Below are 23,594 nucleotides of genomic sequence, written 5' to 3'. Positions count from 1 at the left end.
AGAGTGGGACAGTCTAATGGAACTTCTGAAAGGAGGTAACAGAGAAAGTGGGAAAATCAAGATTCGATGAGATGATGACTGAACATTTTCTATGATTTATGAAAGACATTGGGTTCTTTTCTTTTTTAACATCTTTATTGGAGTATAATTGCTTTACATTGTTGTGTTAGTTTCTGCGGTATAACAAAGTGAATCAGCTATACATATATCCCCATATCCCCTCCCTCTCGCGTCTCCCTCCCACCCTCCCTATCCCACCCCTCCAGGTGGTCACAAAGCACCGAGCTGATCTCCCTGTGCTATGTGGCTGCTTCCCACTAGCTAGCTATTTTACATTTGGTAGTGTATGTAAGACATGGGTTCTTATATTCAAGAAGCTCTGCAAGTCACAAGCAGGATAAAACCAAAATTAATCCACACTGATCCTTAGGATAGGACACTGGGCTGTGAATTCTATTGCCAACCTCAACTCTGAAGCATACACAATAAAGTAACTTTTTCCCTGTGTCTCACAGCAAATTAGTTCCTTCAGTTATAAAATGAGGAAACTTATTACCAACCCTGCTTAGACCTTATGGATGTTACGAGAGTAATAGAAACCTGTTTGCTAGGTTATTGGGAATGTGGAAGTACAAGTACAAGTCAAGTTCTTTATAGCAGAGGCAAGTACCCATTCAGAATTTCCATGAGCTCCACCTTATTAAGTTTCCAGGTAAAAATGTATTGTCCTTACTCTTTAATGAAGGACTAATCTCTGTCCTTCCTATGCCTCTTCTTCTTTCCAATGACTCAGAAGAATACATGTAGAGCAAATCTCTGGAACAGTCCTGGAGGTATCTTGTATCATTAAAGCTCAATATGCAATCCACATTCTAATAATGACCCCGGCTTATGGCCATAATAATGAAATGAAGAAAATGGATATGTAAGTATTTGGAGAAAAAATTAAAACCAACAGATAAACGCAGGAAGTTTTAATTACAGGAAGGAAAGTATCCTTCAGTTTATTTGGGGGAGATGTATGGGGTGCTCTTCAATATCTCTAATCATTTGATTTTGCACAGGACTGGGACAACTTATTCTGATCCTTGCCCATGTCCTGGCCACCGACTGTGCACAATTGATTTCTGGCTTCCTTCGAGCTCTCTCAGCCATCTCCACTAGAGAAGCAGGCGGCAGGTCAGACTGTGGAGGTGGGCACCCAGGTGGCCACTTGCCCTGCAGGATCTCACCTACAGGGCCAAATACACCTTCTAGATACACCCTTTTCTGGGTCTGTTTTCATTTCATGTAGATAAATGTGAATTGAGAAAAATGCCAAATAGAAAATGAATTGGAATTCAGAATAAGACTTTGGGTAAATGAGAGGAATGCATTTAATAGTGAAGCACAGAATTTTCCTGTTTTCTTTTGATGCCCCTATTGGTCTGTCCCAATGCATTCCTTATTATTAACTGTACTTTAACCATGTAAGTAAGCATGCATCTTCACACTCATGCTTACTTAATTACATTTTCATGCTTCACAGTTGCCACCTTATTTTAATATATGTCCCTGGTTTGAAAAACAATTTTAAAGCTTTAATGTCCTGGAACAGTCAGCAGAGTTAGTTCAGATTTACAGAGAGGAAGCTGCAAATGTACCTCCTTTTTCAAACTTGTCAAATTGTCAAAAGTTTCGCTGGATTTTTGCATTGCAGCCTGCTAATGATGGCAGAACAGGCATGGTTTTTATTGTCTCAGAACAGAATGTAAAAGACGTATTTTGAAAACATTTGATATTTGATGCGCTTTGAATCACCACACTGTGTATATAATCTTATGGCTATTAAATGAACTCTCTTTTGTAAAAATAAGGGATTTTTGAATCTGAGAATATTTTGGGGTTCAATTTCTATTTTCACTTGAGACAAAAATACTTAGGGGGTGTCAAACCATCTCTGAGTAGGATGTGTTGCTAGGAAATCATGATAATAGTATGATTTTTTTTCCATTTCATATCTACCTCTCAAAAATATTTATGTGGATTCCATCTTACACACTTAATTTGAATTGAAATTCTATTAAGGATGCTCTTGGGTTATATTTCTAGTGTCACCAATGAACTTCATTTACTGATTCAGTAAATCTACAGTTAATGTTTTCACCTCACTGTAGTGTTAATGGTGTAGCCACTATGTTTCAAGCAGGGGTTTGTTTTATTAAATCAATCAAATCAGAGTCACCTTAAGGTTTACCCTTTATTTTTTTACTGAGTAGAAAAAGAATTACTTTAAAATAAATTAGATCAGAGGTTGTCATACTTTGAATGCAAGTTAAAAATAATTAAGCCTACATAGGAATTAGTCATAAGCCTTTTGTCCCTGTACGCTAAAAAGTACTTCCCATCATGTTTCGGTGACTAGTTGTTTATATTTGAGCTTTTCTTTAAGTCCAGGGAAGTTGTAGCATTATAATATATTAACATTGTTTACTAATTAATAGAAACTTTTCTTCTGAGAACTCAGCTACTGCTAAGAAATTCAAGTGTGTTCCCCGAACTGAAGAGGGAAAAGTACCTGCAATCCTAGGTTCCTAATCTGGGTACATTGATTATCTATTTTCTACTGAGATACTTAATGGCAGTTACTTTATATATGAGTGGATTTTTCTCTTCAGTGGCATGATGAATGACTATATCGTTGTGCCCGCAGCATGTACATTAGATTTTGAACAAAGCTTCTTTATCAAATGGCAGGTACAACCCTGCTGTTACTGTAATATCTGTAGGAAAAATACAGCGTATGCACTAATCATTTCAAATGGCCTAATCAATACCTGGAAATTACAGGAAAGTGATGCATTGCATATGATAGGTATGTAGAATCAGATGAAAATCTTTTGATTATTGGCACTTTCAATAAAGGGGAAAACTAATAATGTTTTAAAAGCATATGATACTTGTGTAATCAAGGAAAGTTTTCCTAGCAATAATAATTATGTGAGTCTTTTACAACTTCCTCCTCTAATTATCCGTTTTATTAGTAGATGCACATCACCATCCATTAGGCAACACTTAAAAACATAACGAGACATTGTTATATATACACATGTATATGTGTGTGTGTGCATATATATCTCTACAAATAGAGGTAGATTCTCAAACAGCATGGTCTATATATCAAAGTATGTTTGTCCTTGTAATGAAAACAAAACTATTTACAATTAATATTTTCTCACCATAAACAATATGGAGATAAGAGAGTTTATGGACTACATCCATGAACCATTCATAATCAGTGTCAACAGCTCAATAAACAGTATCAAGAATCATAGATCTCAGTGTTGAAAGGGGCCTCAAGGGTCATTTGGCTAATCTTCTACCATTTCAAAAATGAGGCAGCTGAGACTCAAAGAAGTTAAATTAGTTACTCAAAGTCACTGTGCTGTGAATAGACACACAGGTGCACACGCACACAAATACACACACGCAGTGTCATCTCTCTGATGGACAAGATGGCCACATGTCATAGGATAGCCTGAAAACAAATATCCTTATAACAAAGCCTTCTGGGATCTTCAGGAACTAACCCGGCTTGGAAGGGGTACATGATGATAGTACCTCAGATGATTTCTGTTATACAGCAAAAACAAAAAATATATAGCAAAAAAATATATATATATATCTGAGGTTCAGAAATACTTCAGGGCATAATGTTCCATCTCTCTAGCTGATTAATCCAGTTCTAAGATCCAGTATAATGAGAGGTAATCATGGTAGAAAGAGCAGAAGCTGTCCTCTCTTTGTGAATGCTTACCTTCTATGAGCTTTTGTGCTCCCCTTCAAAGACTATGTGACCAGGAGAAGCCAGATTTTATGAAAGACATGTAGTAGATGCATTTTACAATGCTGATATTAGAAGCCAAGGCCAGTATCTTCAGTATAGGCTAAATGTATTACTGAGATTTCATGGCAAGGAGTTCTATTTTAAGGGAGTATGATTTGACCTGCGGTATATCCAAATCTAAACTATGTTATAACTAGCTTCTATTGTATTCCTCTTGAGGTATTTTTAAAGACTAATGAGTTAACCTTTGTGAAGTACCATGAGACCTTCAGGTTAAAGAATCCTGTATCAAGTATCAATTCACTGCCACTAACAATACTCAACGTACCTAGAAAACAGACTGAAAATAATCAGTAAACCATTCACTGCAGTCCCCTTGGTATCAGAGCAGCACAGTTAACATGCTAACAGCTAAGCGTCATGCGCTTAGAGGAAGAAAATGATCAATGGCAAAGAGCATATCCACCACCTTTGAAGTGACATGATCCATTATAAGAATCAGATGTTAAATTGCATCCTGTACTGAGCACACTCAATTAAAAGTCTGCACAGTGAGATCATCTCGATGGTTAAGTATGCTCTGTGGGAACAACCTTTATGGAGCTTAAAAATCACAGAAGGACTATTCATACCATGACACCGGAGATTTGGAAGGCATTTCCTCCCCCTATTTTTCAAGTTGGTAGTTTTATTAGGAAGCCTTTTTCCTGAAAGGCTGCAAAGTTTTGGATCATACTTATTCACTCTTTTGTTTCTTTGAGCAAGAGATGCTTCAAGTGTTTTTTCTACTGGGTCTAGAATGGATGAACGTGGCTTTAGTCTGCATTCTAATTTAGTCTACGTTTAGTCCACATTGTATCTGGACAAGAATGTGTCATTCATGCACTTGATATTTGATGCCCTTCATCTCCTTGAACTTTCCCTTTTCAGTAAGCTAATCTATACACCTGAGTCCCTGGCTCCTTGTCTAACTCTTCCTTTGGTGGGGGTGAGGGTGGAGGCTAGAAGGAACGCTAGATGTAGAATGAAATCAACAGCCCTGGTTTCTACTTGCACGTTTGCAAATTAGCCAGGTCTATGGCCTTGGACAAGTCATTGAACCTCGCTGGTCCTCAGTTTCCTCATGTTTCAAAAACTTGTACACTTCTTGTTCATCGTTTACTGTCTATCTCTCCCAGCCAGACTGCAAGCTCCACTAGTGCAGGAATCTTTGTATTCCTCACTGATGTATCCCAAGAGCTAGCACATGGCACATAGTAAGTGCTCAAGGAAAATTTGTTTAATAGAAGAAGTGTAGAGATATGTGGTTCAATGTTTCACAAATGTGGTAGCCTCTAGTTCACCTGTCTCAGCACTCTTAAGGATTCTAGTGCACTAAAGCCAGAGAGGCAAAGCAGTTTGCCCCTAGATGTGAGAGCTAGGGCACCATTCTAACCTCCTCATTTAATTGTCCATTGGCCAAACATTTATTGAGCCCCTATTATGTCCCTGTCATATATGTGGAATCTAAAATGTGACACAAATGAACCTATCTACAAAACAGAAACAGACTCACGGACATATAGAACAGACTTGTGGTTGCCAAGGGGGGGTGAAGAAGGGATGGATTGGGAGTTTGGGATTAGCAGATGTAAACTATTATATATAGAATGGATAAATAACAAGGTCCTACCGTATAGCACATTCAATCTCCTGTAATAAACCATAATGCAAAAGAATATGAAAAAGAATGTATATATATGTATAACTGAATCACTTTGCTGTACAGCAGTAATTAACACAACATTGTAATTCAACTATACTTCAATAAAATAAATTTTAAAAAAAAAGACTTTTCCAAAGTCTTCTTGGCTGTAGGGTTTCTTCTCAAATAACCCATGCCCCCCTCTTGTGCTCTGCAGTACATGGCCTTGGACACAGCCTAGCAATGATACCTCTTTATACATGGTGAATTAGGTGATGGGCTCCCAGAGGACAGTACAGTACAATGGTTCAGTGCATGGAGCGTGAAGCCAGAATACCTCAGTCCAAATTCTGACTCTGATACTTGTTATAGGGGTGACTTTGGGCAAGTTATTTAATCTCTCTGTGCCTCAGTTTCCTCATGTGTAAAGTGGGCCTAATTACAGTACTTATCTCATAGGGTTGTTATGAAGATTAAGTGAACATAAGTCCAACAATTAGAAAAGTGCCTAATACACAATACTTGTTATGTAAGTGTATGCTCTAGGCCATGATACTATATCTGACACATGGAAGGATGGAAGGTATTTAATAACATTTAGTAAATAAATTAATAATCAGGTTAGAGCTATACTGTACAGTCCCCTAATATGCAGTTACTTCCCTTTTGTTAACTATCTTCTAATTGTTCAATGTGTGTTCTCCACTAGCTCCTTGTGTGCAAGGACCACGTCCATCTTGTTCATCACTATATCCCCAGCACCAAGCACCATGCCAAGCATATAGGAGGCACACTACATTTGCTAAGTGTATAAATGAGTGATTTTTAAGATTTGCATTTTAGTTATTATTACACTGTCTTTAGCATTTTAATCATTTTCTGAAACTGTAAAATGCAATCCTTTCTCCCATATTATTTCTATGTGAGGCAACAAAATTTTGTACAATGAAGTATTAGGTTAGAATTAATTCCCTTAACAGAGCGATTCTCCTGTTTCTTTATAGTACAGGATTGCAGATTTTTGGTTCAAGACTATTTCAGGTGCTCACAGAGCACCTGTCCTTCTTGCTTATCACGTGCCATTTTACATCCGCAACAAAATTCATCAGCAGAGGCTTTGTAAGAGCTATTACTTATTAATTCTACTCACTTAATGAGCACATGGTCTGAGGATAAGAAAAAATATATAAAGAACGATCCCTTATTTTTGGTTTAGGTGGAAAAACAAGTCACGTACTCAAATACCTACATCACAACACCTTTTTTTTTTTTTTCCGGTACGCGGGCCTGTCACTGCTATGGCCTCTCCTGTTGCGGAGCACAGGCTCCGGACGCGCAGGCTCAGCGGCCATGGCTCACGGGCCCAGCCGCTCCGCGGCATGTGGGATCTTCCCGGACCGGGGCACGAACCCGTGTCCCCTGCATTGGCAGGCGGACTCTCAACCACTGCGCCACCAGGGAAGCCCCACAATGCCTTTTTGATTCTCTAGCAATGAGTGCGGTAGGATTTCAGAGGATTCTGTTGATGTGATCAGGAAAAGTTTTATAAAATGGCTAAAACTGTAGTTGGTCTGGGTGGATGAGTTGAATTTTCACAGGTGGAGAGGGACTAGCATTCCTGCTGAGGAAAGGGCATAAAGAAAAGTGGGGGTAAGGAGAGCATACAGATCACTTTAGTGCAAGGAGGGATTTATGCAGGAAGCAGAAGTAGAAGATAGGCTGGAGAGAGAGATATGGAATAGTTTGTACTGGGCTTTTGGTAACAGGCTAGGATATCTGAAGGTTTTCTATAGACAACGGAGAACTGTGGATGATGTTAGGGTAGAGAAGCAAAGTTGTGGGACTATTAATTGGGCAGGAACATGGCAATATAGAAATAAGGTGCCTGGCTAAGTTGAGTTTTTACATGATGGGACACCCAGTGTAAATATTCTGCAGATGGCTGGAAAGGAAGGACTACTTAAATTTGGGGAAGACATAGATTTCAAATAATCTGTATAGAACTGATAACAAAAGACTTGAGAATGGATGAAATAACTACAGGAGAATACAGAACGAGGACAGAAGTTCAACTACAGAACTATGACAATGAAAAATACGATTAAAAGCCCAGCAGTATGTTGTATATGAAAATCCAGTAAAATACTAGCCTAGGGAATACCTGGAAGCCCTTTATAACCCACGAAGGCATACAGATCAGAGTTTAAGAGACACTACCTTAAGGTAAAGACCAGTAAGAACTTGGGAGTGAAGGAAGAAGAACAAGAAGAAAACTCTGACATACCTGTTGAGCAGTCAGATCCTGTCCACTTGGGATCGCAGCTGCATGTTCCAGTGTCCAGGAGAAAAGTCCCGTGTCCTGAGCACTGCTCTTGACATATGGGAAGTGGCGTTTCACAGTTGATTCCTCCCCAACCAGTAGAACAGTGACATTCTCCTTTTACACAGATGCCATGGCCAGAACACATTGGGTCTAAGCAGTCCTCTGAAGGCCCCAAAAAGGAGGGAAAAGGTTGAAAGTAAACAGGTGTGGCCAGTTTACCTTAGGCCAATGAAACCGAGATACATTGATTTCCTAATATTATATCATTTATGCTGTTTTAATTAGGCAATAAAATGACTCATGTAAACGCTGTGTTCAAACCAGAATATTATTAGCACTTAAAAACATGGTAGGCTATCATAAAGGTTGCAACCTAAATTTAGAAGAAGGAAACCACACATATGTTATGTGAAATTATGAGCAGTGTATAGTACTCCCACGCAAATGGGTCGGTGGACCAGTGTGGGCCTTCAATAAGAATTCCTTGGCTTTGTAAGAAAGATCAAGAATTTTTAGTAAGTCATTCCTCGTCTTTTCTGAAATTGGAATCATAGTTCCCAGAAATGGCTTTTATTTGATGTGTCTAGAGGAGTTTTTATATATATTTAAGTTTGGATTATTTAAGGTATTAGGTGAGGTGACTGCTGTTTGATGAAATCATACAATATAATCAATTTCTTATAATTTCTCATTTATCCCTAAGAAGCACTGAAAATGAAGCATTTTTAACGTAATTTCAAAATTCTTTTCCTCGTGGCTTCTCCTTCTACCAGGATGCTGTGACATAGTTTTCAATGCTTTAGAATATCACAGACTCAATTATATTTGTCTCGGATTCTGTGAAGTCTGGAAATTTTTGGACACATTCTAACAAACACTCTATTTTAGAAGTAGATTCCTATGTTTGCCTTGGGGAAAATCATTTTGTGCTTTTAATTGAGTGACCATCCCACAGGAAATGGGAAAGTTGATTTCCAAATTTTTGATCTTCCCATACAAATAAGATGAGACCAAAATAACTTAACCATGATGAGGATGTATGCTTTGAATTACTTTTCCAGCAATGGAAATAGACTGATACAATCTTCCATCATCTGCAAGACTGGCCTACTTTTAGGGTGTGGCATGTACCATGGAACAGAGTAAGTCTAACTAGGCAGTATTATAATTAGTGTTATTGCCATTATAATTAGCCCATGATCTCAGGATCATTAGCACAATGCTTTAATACCTGAGCTAATCAGCAAATAAACACCAGAAGGTACATCTGATTTCATCCGTTCATTATTTGGAGGGAGAGGAAAAGTCTAAAATGTAGAATATTGTTTCAGAAGGAGGTAATTTTATTACATCAAAATACAATAATCTTAATAAATGATATAGTAGTTAACTTAATATAGTTTCTTTTTTTAGAAGGCCACCTTCCATGAATAGGCAAGTCATACGTAAGTAAGAGGCACAAAGTCATATGGCTGAAAGGACCAGGTTGGTAGTATACATGAATGAGATGGGCTGGATATAAGAAAACAGGGTGTCAAATGAGTTGAAAATGACACCCCCACGAAAACCTGCCCATGGATGTTTACAGTAGCTCTATTCATAAGTGCCTAAATTTGGAAACAGCCTTGATGTCCTTCAATAGATGAATGGATAAACAAACTGGTATATCAAGACAATGGAAATTCAGTGAAAAGTAAATGAGCTATCAAGCCATGGAAAGACATGGAGGAGACAAATTCATGTTGCTAAATGGAATAAGCCAGTTTTAACTTTTCCATACTGTGTGATTCGAATTATATGACATTCTGAAAAAGGAAGACTACAGAGACAGTAAAAAGCTCAGTGGTTGCCAGGGGCTGGAGTAGGACGAGGGATGAATAGGTGGAGCATAGAGGATTTTTAGGGCAGTGAAATGATTCTGGATGATACCACGATGGTGGATACATGACATTATCCATTCAGCAAAACCCATATAATGCACAATACCAGGAGTGAACCCTAAGTAAACTATGGGCTTTATTTAGTTACTAATCATAATGTACCAATATTGGTTCATCAATTGTAACAAAGGTACTTTACTAATGCAAGGTGTTAATAATAGGGGAAACTGTGTGTGTGTGTGTGTGTGTGTGTGTGTGTGTGTGTGTGTGTGTGTGTGTGTGTGTGTGTGTGTGTGTGTAGGGGGTGAGGGCTATATGGGAACTCTGTACTTTTTGCTCAATTTTTATATCAGCCTAAAACTTCTCTAAAAAATAAAGTACATTAATTCAACAATTAAAAAAACAAACAAACAAGGTGTGCTGGGAATAAGTGTCCAGTTTAAAGGAAGCTGCTGCTAATTGGCTACAATCATTGCCACCACATAGGAATGTGGGTCCAAGGTTACCAGATTTTCTAGTTGTTCAAGAGAAGCTAGAAACAGAGACTTTTATATGACATTTCTCTATTTTAAAGTTTGGGAAATACGTCACATTAAACAACAACGAAAACACCACCACTACCACTTTGTGAATCAAACAAAACCCATCCATGGGCCCAGTTCAACCTGTGAGCTCCTGGTTTGTGATGTCTGACTTAAAATATTTTTTGTTAAAAAACTGTATTTGAAAAGTTTATACCTTTAAACATGGTATTCCTTGCTATCTTGGTTATTCTGTAAATTTTCTTAGTGGCCCCTAGAAGGCAAACATAAGCTAAGTCTTTTTTCCAACGACTTACAAGATTTAAATTAGAAGGGTCTAAATTAATTAGGTTAAATGTTTTCCAGGGCAGATTGTAGATGTTGTGATAGACACCATTTTTTGGTGAATGTCTGTGTGTCCATATAGCATCTGAATGTACAACTTAAATATCATGATTGCAGATGGATTCCCATAAAAACAGCTTCCAAAAGTAACTCAGGAACTCTACTGCCTTCCCTAGGCCCAATGACATTCACATTGGAACAGATACAATCTTTACACCAAAATTCTACTATGGCTAATGGGAAGTGGAAAGCTAAACTCTGGCTTGCTCATGGAGTGGAATGAGATTAAACTCTTTAAAATGCTGTGTAATCGTCTCAATGAGCCATCTTTAAAAAGCAATTATAGTGCATTTTCAGCAGTCTCTTTCCTGAACAACAGTTGTGATGAGACCATCTCCCATGGTAATGGTTTAATATTATTTCTGAAAACAGTCTTATTTGAGGAATGTGACATGAAAAAGGTCTGATTACTAGTAAATTTATTTTCCAATGTGTCTTCTTTAAATTATAAAACTATTACTATTTTGAAGTATGTTTTGTAAATGATAAAACTATTGTGTGTGTATGTGTAAAGGCTCCTTTGCGGGTGAATTTTAATATAAAGGCACTGCCTCAAAACTCATTAATGGTAAGTCTACTTCCTTAGGCATGGACGTCAAGTTTCAGCAGGAGGTATGTAAAAATAAACAATATAAAGCAATAATAATAATGGTAATTACAAATCACTCCCAAAGAAAACATTCGTGAAATGGTTCCAAATGTGCACGTATTATTTTTATTATGTGCTTTAAAGTAAGATGTAGCCTAGTGCACTCTGTAATAATGAAAGCATGTAAATTAACACCTAAAATCATCAGTATGGAAATTCTCAAGTTATAAAACAGTGTTAAAACGAGGGGGGAAATGCCATTTTTCACTACTGCTCTGCAAGGGCCACAGATAAAGCCTCATGTTAATATTAGAGGCTGTCAGAAGAGACACGAACTCCCCCGCTCCATGTACTGAGGAGACATGTTGAGCATTTAATGGTTTGCAAAGACCACTTACATCTCTATTAGAAACCCAGAATGACACCTTGGACAATTCAGTGAGAGAAAAGCCTGGAGCAATAGATTAACACAGGGCTCTGACCTTCCTCGCATATTTCTCCTTTGTATCCTGGCACACAGATGCAGACTCCCATGATGCAGGTGCCGTGGCCAAAGCACGTTGGGTCAATGCATTGCTCTTCTGGAACGTCGCACTCTGGTCCCTTCCAGCCATTTCGGCAGACACAGTGTCCTTTCTCGTATTCTCCGTTCCCACCACACAGCACAGGGCACGAATCTGAAGGTTGGCAAATGAACTTGTAATGTTCGCATAATGCTTTTAAAATCTCCAAAGAGCAATTCTCTATCGATTCTCGTATAATATTTCTGGTAAAAAAAATTGTACTATTTCTGTCTTACCATTTATTAAATCGGCACATGTTCGTGATTACAAACAGAATTTTCCTCTTACGGGATTGGGGGAAAGATAAATTATAAAAACATCCTGAGTGGAGAAATTATTTCAAGTACTTGCTTTTGATTCCACCATACTCTTAAACAATTATTATTATCATCATTATTATAAGCTAGGATTTTTCTCTTTTATGGTTTTTCTTCCTCAAGCAGATGTATGCTACTTTCAGGAAGAAAACCCTGAAAATCTGTAAAACTAGTAGGGAGTTATTCGTATTATAGAATGTTATCTTTAAAAAGTTGTGCATTTAAAGAGATTTATGCTGGACAGATGTCTGTGCCTACCCCACACTGTGCAGACCTTTATTAGAACACTCACTCCGCTTTGTCACTGTATGTCTCCTTATTAAAAATATGGGCTTCCTGAGGGCAGGGCCTGTACCTTCTCTTATTCATTTTTTCAATACCAGCCATCACCTCTACTTCTACCTCCCACCTCCTCAAGATCTATCAGAGAACTTGGAACCTAGCAAATGCTGTAGAATTCTCTGTTGAAAACAAATATCGTATATTAACGCATATATTTGGAATCTAGAAAAACGGCACAGATGAATTGGTTTGCAAGGCAGAAATACAGACACAGATGTAGAACAAATGTATGGACACCAAGGGGGGAAAGCGGGGGTGGGTGGTGGTGGTGGTGGTGGGATGAATTGGGAGACTGGGATTGACATGTATACACTGATATGTGTAAAATAGATAACTAATAAGAACCTGCTATATAAAAAATAAATAAAATAAAATTCAAAAAAAAAAAAGAATTCTCTGTTGAATAGAATTTAATCTAAAGAAAACGGAGTGGCTGAGAAACCGGAGATTAAAGCGTTAGCAGACTGAGAACTTTACGAACACACTGCGAATGAGCAGAAAGCATCTCTAAAGTAATAACTGGAAGTCTATGGGGAAAACACAGTGTGATTTATCTACAGCTTTTCAAGAATTAAACTATGGGCAAGTCTAGTTTAAGTCTAGTAAAGTTTGAAAGTTTAACTTCTGCCTTTCCAGTCTTTCCTTTGTAGGCTACTCACGGATTTGGTGACTGTCTACCCCTTCCTGTTTACCTTGGTGTGTACAACCGGTTACCCACTCTGCCCTTTCTTAAAGTTCATCCATTATAAATGAGTTTATGAAGGGAATAGAAGTATCATGGAGTGGTTGGGTCAGAGGATCCAGGTACAAATCCCAGCTGTTAGATAACCTTGGTATTTCACCTCTCTGAGGTTATTTCTTTGCCCATAAAACTGTGATAATAGATCTACATCGTAGGACTATCGTAGGATGTAGGAATTAAAAGAAGTACTGCAAAGTGTTTAGAACAGTGCCTGGCAGAGCAAGTGCTCAGCTTTTGGTAGCGGCAGTTCGGGTGTTGTTGCTATTGCTGCTGCTACTGCCACTCCTGTCCCTTCTCTTCCTCCTATTGCTACTAATTCTGAGTTCTCAAACGACATTGAGCTCCCTAATCAATCAGTGTAACAGGGCAACCTCACCTCTAGCACAGTCAGGCCCAAGGAATCCTGGGAAGCAGTGACAATGGCCAGAGATACACTCTCCATTTCCATTGCAATTGGTCGAACAGTCATCCATTATTTCTGTTAATAGAGAGAAAAAGAAAAAAAGGAACAAACCTATAGATTGTAGAGTCCTTAATTTTTTTCTAAATTGCGAAAACTCTGGGCCTGTAACAATCTTTGCCCTCTGCTGTCTACAAAGCACTTCCTATTTAAAATCAGATGCCAAAGATTTCTGTAAGATGTCATATGCAGCACCGAATTATTAAAAGCGCCCTGGATTTGCTGAATTGGCTATTCAGGAATGAAACTAAAAACCAACCTCACCTCTAAAGTGCATAAAGGGTCTAGAGGAGTTGTATTCTTATGAGACATTCACGATAAAGCTAAAAATGTACGAGGACTGTAAGTCATTTCTCAAAAGCAAAATGGACTTTAAAATGTAACCCAGAAGACGAAGTCTATTGTTTATTTTTCAAATTTAGGTTGTAGCAAATAAAAATTTCTTCTCTAGCACCTAAAATGCTTAATCTACTATCTTGACAGCTTAAATACGATAATCAGTATTTCATTTTCATTAATAAGTGACAATGGAAAGCTTTTAAAGTAAGTGTTCATATTAAATTCACCACCACTAAAAGCATTAGAACCTAAGTATTTTGTTGAGAAATGCTTTCTTGACTGTAAATGCTTATCAGTTCTTTGCCACTAATTTCCCTTCAATCCATTCTTAGAGAAGAATAGGTTTCAGGGGAATTGAGAAGGCTTTGAAGGTGCCCATAGGTAGTTGTGGTGACATAAAGATGTGCAATGCAACAGTACTTTGATAAGTCTTGTGTTAAGTAACTTGACTGAAGAGGTATAAAGTTATACAAAAATCAGTCTCTGACGAGGATGTTAAAAACTGTTTTTAGTTTAAAACTGTATTTGAGTATGATAGCATCAAATTCCAAGTCCGTGAACTATTTATGATATGCATGTTTTACTCCTGTAGCTTAAAAAAATAATCTTCTCATTACTCTTTTCTGGAAGTTTTCCATAACTTAGCACTCCTGGATTCTGACTTTTATGTTCTAGCCCATTACACTCATACTTCTCATATGTACCAGTTTTTTCTTTTCAATCCAAATTATCTACTTCATCTAGTTTCACTTGGATAAGCTATTTCCAATCAGAAGGAAATATTCTAGTAAGTAGTCTTCGCATCTTCCATTAAACTATGAGAATTTATAAAGAGAGTTGGGAAATAGCATTTCTTCAGTTGTGGCCTTTTGACCACCTATATCAGTAGGATCACCTGAGGCACTTAAAATGCAGATACCTGAGCTTCACTCCAGATTTACTGAATTTGCCTCTGAGGGATGCAGCCCAGTAATCTACATTCTAGCAAATACCTCAGGTGACTCTACAGGTGATGACCGAATTAAAGCATTGAGAACCAATGCTTCAGATAGTAAATTTCCAGGTTAGAGGAATTCTAGTCTAGACTTGGAATTCTGCAATAAAAGCAAGAGGAAGAAAGTGGTATCTAGTCCATTTAGGTGATTCTTAGAAAGCTGAGAATGAATCCAGCGGCTGTGTGGATAGCCACCCTATTATCAATCAGAGATTATTCTTCTGACATCTGTGTGAATACATCAGATTCCTTTTTGCAGGTTTATGGTGGCCTGTTTTCTGATCCCTGTGCTAGAAAACTGAACTGGATAAGAAACTGACACGTGGCATTTGCTGAACAACTGGGCTGGCAGGAATGTAACATTTGACAATGAGCTAACCATTTTTAACTCATTAAAACATTAGTTATTTTCAGAAAATCATTAATTTATTTAAAAGGTCATTACGAAAAGGCACAAAGGGTCTTTTTTTCTCTTTTCATTCAGAGATGGAACAATTATTATCTATTTTCTTATCTTGCTTTCTTGTACCAAAAAGTAATGGCAGTTCTTAAATCTACATTTGGATTTCCCCTGCCCTGGATGGTTAATAGGAGGCCATGGAGGAAGCTTTCAAAGGTAAATATACTTGAATTTAATTTCACACCGGGTCCTATTGACAAGTTTATGGAAGCAGCCTTGTGGGAATGTAGCTATTGTAGAAAAAATGTTTAATAAAGTTTGCTATCAAAATGAATAAAAATCCCTACATCTTATTGACTTATCTAAGAACCGTTCCTGGGCCCATAATGCTGCACAGAGCTTAACACCTGCAATGCAAATGAGAAGAGAAGGCAATATAGGAGGTTTTGGAAGCTGCCATCTCCACTGGGTATCAAAGAGACATCGGGATAGCCTAGGGACTCCAAAAGGAGGATGGCTACAGCAGAAACACATAAATAACTAGTGATGAAAAAGAATGTGCTTTTCTGTTTATACTGGCCTCCAGGAAGTTTGCCTTCTATCTTTTAAATCTTACTTCAGACTCACTTCCTAGACACCAGTTCATTAGAGTTGAGAATCATTTTAAAGTTCTATGCTTCAAACCCTGTTTTTAGGCTACAGCCTAAAGCCCCTTGGTTTCTGCATCTGCTCTGATGATGGGTTTTGCTTCTGGCAGGTTTTCTCATGGGAAAAGCCAAAGCTAACGAATAATCGTATGGAATGAGTATGGTCTAAAGGGCAGGGGTTTGGAATCAGAGATACTGAGTGTCTCCAATCTCAATTTTGCCACTTGTTGGCTGTGAGACTTTACCAAATTATTTACTCATCCCAAGCCTCTGATTCCTTACTTGTAATGTAAGTAGCACTATACCTATGCTATCGAGGTTGTGATGAGAATCAAACAAGATAACTGAATGTAAAGCATCCAGCAGAGTGCTTGGGGCAGAATGGCACTCCATAGATGGTATATATTATCATGTTATTGAGCAGGTTGGCTGAGATTAGGGGATATTGATAACTCTGTCTATACAGCTAGAAAATAACATATAATAATATAGGCCAGTAGCTAGCCTATATTAGTCATTCAATAAATGTTGGTTATTAATGCTGTTTTGATCCCTATGAGTAGCAGACCAAATATAGTTAAGATCAATCGACTGATTCTAACATTATCATGAAATAGACAAAGGAGCAACATTTAGAAAAGTTCATACAGACATTAATTTGTTTAATCAAATACATTATCCTCTTTTTTACTATGATTAAGATAAAGTACAAAAACATAAAAATAATGGGGAGAATTTAGAGTGAATAACTTATATACCTTTGACATTTTGGGAAATTTACTTGGATTCTCTTTAAGTGGAATTATAGGAGAAATGTTTCTGTTGCTTCTAATCTTGAAGACAACAGAAAAGTAAAGAAACTGACTTGCATAAGGAAAAGCAAATATGTTGTTGCAGATGAAACTAACAGCTTCATCTCTGGATAATAGAAAATTATATCTCAAAGGTTAGGTTCTTTGGGGGGAGGAAGTAAGGAACAGGAAAAAAATTTCAAGCATGTTTCTGGGTCTATTGATTTTTGGAAGGTTAATAGCTTGGTTAGTGTTTTAACTTGAGCTTAGGGGTAAGGATAACAGGAAGAGAGAAAATCTTCTTCACAAATGTTTTAAATCTTCTAATTCCTCTGATTTCGTAGGAGAAACTCAACCTCTCATAACTCATTAGTATTTGCATTATCAAAACTAGGTCTTGGTGGACAAATATCATGAAAGGTGTGTCTGCTGAATTTGCCCCACTGAATCTGTGAGTGGCAAAACAGTGTCATGACTTAAAATACTTTTTTTTCTAATTTAACAAACACTTTGTCTTTTGAAGATGTAAGATCAGTGGAGTTTTCTCTAGGGGGAAAATCATCAGTGCATTTTTATTGCCTTTCTGATTACTTCAGAGGAAAGTTTTTGATAATCTTGCAGCGGGAATACCATTTTCTACTGACAAAAGGTCTTCAGCATCAAGTAAAAATAAAACATAATTGTTATAAAGAGCAGATGGTATATCTATTAACAGTCAACACAATTTCCTAAACATATGGTTGAACAGGTTAACTAAAGGATAAAGTGGTGAGAGGTGTATAGAAAACTGACAGCTGTAAGATACTGTCCCTTCTTTTAAAAGACATGTGTTTTAGGAAAATTCACACAGTAAAATACTGTGTCTGTGAGTTGTTTACCCTTAGGGCTCTAAATCTGCTAACGATCTCAGCTTTATTCACACAAAGGGTTATGAGGAATGACTTCACCCAAAAAAATGACAAGAGCTTGCTGTCTCTGATTAACTAGGGTGAAAGTGAATAACAGTGTGTGTAGACATTGTATTAAAAAGAACATGCTTTAAAAGGCTCTGAGTGCAGTGAAAGAGCCATTGTGATGATTTTTAAACTAAACAGTTCTAAAGAAAGAACTTTGAATGACCCAAGTTATTATCCTTAAGACTCTTCTCTACTCTTAAGTTGTATTTTTAAATCTTAATGGTTCTAGAATCAGTTGTTGTAAAGAAGAACTGGATTGATGCTAGTTTTTTCATTTAAAAAGGTATTTATTCGCTTTTTCTTTTTTAATAGCACTTGAATTAACAGGGCTTCTCTTGCTTATTTCCCTTCTTCATGAAGTTGTTCATCTATGTATTCTCGGTAACAGTATTAATATTATCCAGGTAAGTATTCCTGTTGAAAACATATAAAAAGGAGCGTGGCAAGTAACCTAAAATAGCAGCAAATAAAGGAGCATTTTAAAAATCTTAATCAACATTTAAACAACATTACTGACAACAACAATATAAACCTTTCTCATTGTGACCTATCCCGAGTAATGACTTTAAGGTAGAATGAGCAATATGCTTAAATAACATCTGTATCCCTTTCACCGCTGACTGTGTCTTTCTGGAGTTATACTGTCAATTCAAAATCATAGCCAAGGCAGCTTACCAATTGCTGTAGTTAACACAAATACTTGCTCCATCTTTTTTCCATCATTGTAAAATGCCAGATACCAAGGCCCTTGGTCCATATACTCTATGAAACCTGTTTCTTGCAGTGAGGTTAAGATCAGGTTCCGAGGGGAGTGCTGGGTATCATCAGAGCTCTTGGAGTCCTGTTTGACCAGTTGTTTTCCATCCATTAGTTTTACAAAATCAAACTGGAACAAATACAAACACAAATATGAGCCGCTACTTTTACTTCTAAGGCTGATAAACATCTCTCATTTCAATTGTGCTACTTCATACTTCTTTGCTTTGGAGGTGGGCAAAGTGGGAGAAGAGGTTATTCATTCTTAAGACTATCTAAACCCAAAAGCATATTATTAATTCTGAAAAAAAAACTCTCTACTATATTTATAAATGTTATAAACCTTTCGGTTTTAGAGTATTAAAAATAACTGTTTAAAAATAACAAACCAAGAAATATAAAAATTCTTATTTAGTATTATGCAAGAGAATCTTGATATTTTACTAAAGTATCTGATAGAAGATACTTGAAAATAGACATTCCCCTTGAAATGTTACCATGACCTTCTTTACAAATTAAAAAGAGTTTTACAGTTTTTAAAACAAATAAATGAACAGTTGAAAATTTGAGAACATTCATCATAATTTACTACATTTGTGGTAACATATTTAAATATTCAAAGACCCTGTCCTTTTTTTTTCCTAATCGGTGGACAAACACATGGCACATGTATCCCAAGCCCCAGATGGTTATGATTCCCTATGCTACTTCTTAGATGGAGCAGGGCCTCAAATGGGTTCATGTAAGGAAGAGATAAGGGAAGGAAATTAAGGGAAATGATGTGGCAAAGGTTTATAAAAGGGTCTTGTAAACCATAGAGGTTTTACATATTTGTGTTTTTATTAACAATAACAAGGGAAAAGTTTTACCTGCAAGACAAAACGTGCCTTTTTGACTCATTTCCCTCTTGATTTGCATTCCTTTATTGGGACCACAGGTCAGGAATGTATGGAAGCAGCGGAGGAGGTGTGGGCACCAAAGCTAATAAGTAAGAGGAGGGGGCTGGGAAGGCTCATGACCAACCTGTTCCAGGAAGCAGAACTCAAGTTGCAAGAATATTTTCTTAAACTCCCTTTTTTGAATCTGCTCTGCTAAATGCTAGTCCTTGTTTCTCAGTAGCATTTTTTTCATTCGCTTGACTGTGATTATTCTCGATATTTGCTCATTACAAAAACTGTCTGCCTTCACCTTTGACTCCCACATACTTTGCAAGTCACAACCCCTAAACTATTCATCTCACCACTCTCTAAAAGGGTCAAGAAATACCTATAATATCAAATACCTGAGTATGTGTAGGTGGAATGTTTCTTCTGCCATAAATTCCCAGCAGAGAGTCCTTGGCTAAAGAAATATTGAATTTCAGATATATAGGATGGTGGATAGTAATCTGGAAACGCCAGAATAAGCCAGGTGGAATGGTCTGCATGACCTGTGCACCAATGTCAACTTCTCCGGTGTCTATTGCCCGTCCCTTCTGAAACACTGGTTTTAAAAGTAAAGAAAATTATACATAATATTAATCTTAATTTATAAAGCAATGGTTTTTAGATTTTCAAGAACAGGTATATCAAAGACTTACTCAGCTCTTTCTTCCTCCTCACCCCACCCATCTTTTAAGACTTTACCCAAATTTAATATCTTCCAAGGAGCCTTCCATAACCAACCACTATATCAGTCTCTCTTTCCTCTAAACTACTATTGCATTTATTTCCATCATTTGAGTCATTTTAACCATTATTTACTGAACTTTGTCTTGATAGTTGTAGGAGATACAAAGATGAGTAAAATACAGTTCTCGCTCTTAACGAACTTTGAATATAAAAGAGAAAATAGGACAAGTACACAAATATCCACATTGTAAAGAAAAATACCTGAGCTGGGTAAACAAAGGAAGGAAAAGGTTTTGGTTGGAGGATACTCATCATTCCTAGCTGTCTCAGTCCCCTTTATATTCTTTAATTTTCTCCTTAGCACTTATCACCACCTAACAGAGCACATGTTTTATTTATTTATTGTTTATCACCTGTTTTCTCCCAATAGAATATAAGGTCCATGAGGCTGTGGCTGTTTTGTTTATTGCTTTATCCCCAGTAACTAGAAAAATATAGGCAAATAGTATGTGATCAGTACATATTTATTCAATGAATGAATGAAAGAATGAATCAGAAAAGCCTATGTATGGGAAGTGGTACTGAAGATGGGCCTTAAAGGATGGAAAGGATTTCAACAGAGCTGTTGGGAAGGATTTCCCATATGAAGGGAACAGCTTGAACCAAAACAAAGAGAGAAACCGTAAAGCTAAGGTGCAGGGTATGGGTATATAGAGAGGAGCAGTTGGAGATAGGGCTGGAGGGAAAGGACGGCATGATATTCTATAGCTCCTTGAGAGCCAGTCCTAAATAGTTTACTTAGTAAAAGATGGAAAGCCATTAAAGGTTTTTAGGAAGAGGGGAGAGGTTGGGTACATTAGAAAGGCTAATTTTGGGACTTCCCTGGTGGCACAGTGGTTAAGAATCCACCTGCCAATGCAGGGGACACAGGTTCGAGCCCTGGTCTGGGAAGACCCCACATGCCCCGGAGCAAGTAAGCCCATGCACCACAACTACTGAGCCCGTGTACTGCAACTACTGAAGCCTGCGCACCTAGAGCCCATGCTCTGCAACAAGAGAAGCCACCGCAACGAGAAGCCCGCGCACCACAATGAAGAGTAGTCCTCTCTAGCTGCACCTAAAGAAAGCCCGTGCTCAGCAACGAAGACCCAACGCAGCCAAAAAAATAAATTAAAAAAAAAAAAAAGGCTACTCTTGAGGCAGAAAGTAGGATGCTTTAGAGCAGGAAGGCACAAGAACGATATAGGAATTATGGGGCAATAATTCAGGTGAATGACATGAAGATCTAAATTTAGGGTAGAACCAACAGCTCATGTGGAAAAAGTACATTCAATCAATTGTAAAATTAATAAGTGGGACTACATCAAACTAAAGAGATTCTGCACAGCAAAGGAAACAATAAATAAATTGGAAAGGCAACCTACAGAATGGGAGAAAATACTTGCAAACCATATGCAGCCATCCCTCAGTTCTGTGGGGGATCAGTTCTAGGATCCCCACGGATCCTAGAATCTGTGGATGCTCAAGTCCCGTATATAAAATGGCAAAGTATTTGCACGTGACCTATGTATATCCTCTCATATACTTCAAATCGTCTCTAGATGGCTTACAATACCTAATACAATGTAGATGCTATGTAAATAGTTGCTCACTTGTGGCGAATTCATATTTTGCTTTTTGGAACTTTCTGGAATTTTTTTCCCTGAGTATTTTTGATTCGAGGTTGGTTGAATCCGCAGATGTGGAACCCGAGAATATGGAAGGCTAAATGTATCTGATAAGGCATTAATATCCAAAATATATAAAGAACTTGTACAACTTAATAGCAAAACAGCAAATAATCCAATTTTTAAAAATGGACAAAGGACTCGAATATATATATTTTCCAAAGAAGACATATTAATGGCCGATAGGCATATGAAAGTTGCTTAACATCACTAATCACTGGGGGAATGCAAATCAAAATCACAAAATCACCTCACACCTGTTTGGTTAGATATTATCAAAAACACAAGAGATAGGGCTTCCCTGGTGGCGCAGTGGTTGAGAATCTGCCTGCCAATGCAGGGGACACGGGTTCGAGCCCTGGTCTGGGAGGATCCCACATGCCGCGGAGCAACTGGGCCCGTGAGCCACAACTACTGAGCCTGCGCATCTGGAGCCTGTGCTCCGCAACGAGAGGCCGCCATAGTGAGAGGCCTGCACACCGCGATGAAGAGTGGCCCCCGCTTGCCACAACTAGAGAAAGCCCTAGCATAAAAACGAAGACCCAACACAGCAAAAATAAATAAATTAATTAATAAACTCCTACCCCCAACATCTTCTTTAAAAAAAGAAAGACAAGAGATAAATGTTGGTGAGGATGTGGAGAAAAGAAAACCCTTGTGCACTGTTGGGAGAAATGCAAAATGGTATTGCCATTTTGGAAAACAGTATGGAGGTTCCTCAAAAAACTAAAAATAGAACTACCATATGATACAGCAGTCCTACCCCTGGGTATATATCCAAAGGAATTGAAATCAGGATCCCAAAGAGATATCTGCACTCCCATATTCATTGCAGCATTATTTACAATAGCCAAGATATGGAAACAACCTAAATGTCCTTCAGTGGATAAATGGATAAAGAAGATGTGAGATTTTATATATATATATATATATATATATACACACACATACATATATATATATTACTCAGCCATAAAATATTACTCAGCCATAAAAAAGAAGAAATCCTGCCATTGGCAACAACGTGGATGAATCTGAAGGGCATTATGCTTAGTGAAATAAGGCAGACAGAAAGAAGTTAATTTCATGGAAACAAGAATAGAATGGTGGTTGCCAGGGCTGGAGGGAGGGGAAAATGGGGTGATGTAGGTCAAAGGGTACAAATGTTCAGTTATAAGATGTTTTGAGGATCTAATGTACAGCATGGTGACTATAGCTAATAATATGGCAATGTATACTTGAAAAATGCTGTCAGTAAATCTTAAGCATTTTCACCACACACACACACACACACACACACACACACACACATGAGTTGACTGTGTTAACTATGCGAGGTGATGAATGTTTTAATTATCTTGATCTTGGTAATCATTCTACAATATATATGTATACCAAATCATCATGCTGTATATTTTAAATATATATGATCATATTTGTCAATTATGCCTCAATAATGTTTAAAAAAATCACATATTATCTGGGAAGTGTAAAACTGGATTATCCTGAAGAATGGTACAAATATCAACTAACTTCAGATTATTATAAATTTTAAAAATCTTATAACTTCAAGCATAAATACTAAAAATGAAAAATTTATTTTTTGAACTAGCATAGAGAAAATAATACTGAGATAAAAATCATTTATCTAAACAAAGGTAAGAAGGGGAAGACAGACTAGATGGGACAATTAGAAAACATAAAAGAAGATGGAAGATAAAT

General features: G+C 37.4%; 1 protein-coding gene across 3 annotated transcripts in view; it reads right to left on the bottom strand.

Annotated features, from left to right (window-relative positions):
* The window catches only part of TENM1 (teneurin transmembrane protein 1), a 566,015-nt gene that overhangs the window by 246,151 nt on the left and 296,270 nt on the right, over window positions 1-23,594 (bottom strand). For all 3 annotated transcript variants that reach the window (XM_060136803.1, XM_060136804.1, XM_060136805.1), the window contains exons 7-11: window positions 19,818-20,017; window positions 18,455-18,665; window positions 13,569-13,670; window positions 11,711-11,905; window positions 7,795-7,995 (exon numbers count right to left, since the gene is read on the bottom strand). In XM_060136803.1, coding sequence (XP_059992786.1) covers window positions 7,795-7,995; window positions 11,711-11,905; window positions 13,569-13,670; window positions 18,455-18,665; window positions 19,818-20,017 — 909 coding nt within the window. The remainder of the gene's footprint in view (window positions 1-7,794; window positions 7,996-11,710; window positions 11,906-13,568; window positions 13,671-18,454; window positions 18,666-19,817; window positions 20,018-23,594) is intronic.

Source organism: Lagenorhynchus albirostris, chromosome X (genome assembly GCF_949774975.1).
Source record: "Lagenorhynchus albirostris chromosome X, mLagAlb1.1, whole genome shotgun sequence".
Classification (NCBI taxonomy): Eukaryota; Metazoa; Chordata; class Mammalia; order Artiodactyla; family Delphinidae; genus Lagenorhynchus; species Lagenorhynchus albirostris.
This window is presented reverse-complemented; position numbering and strand designations above follow the sequence as displayed.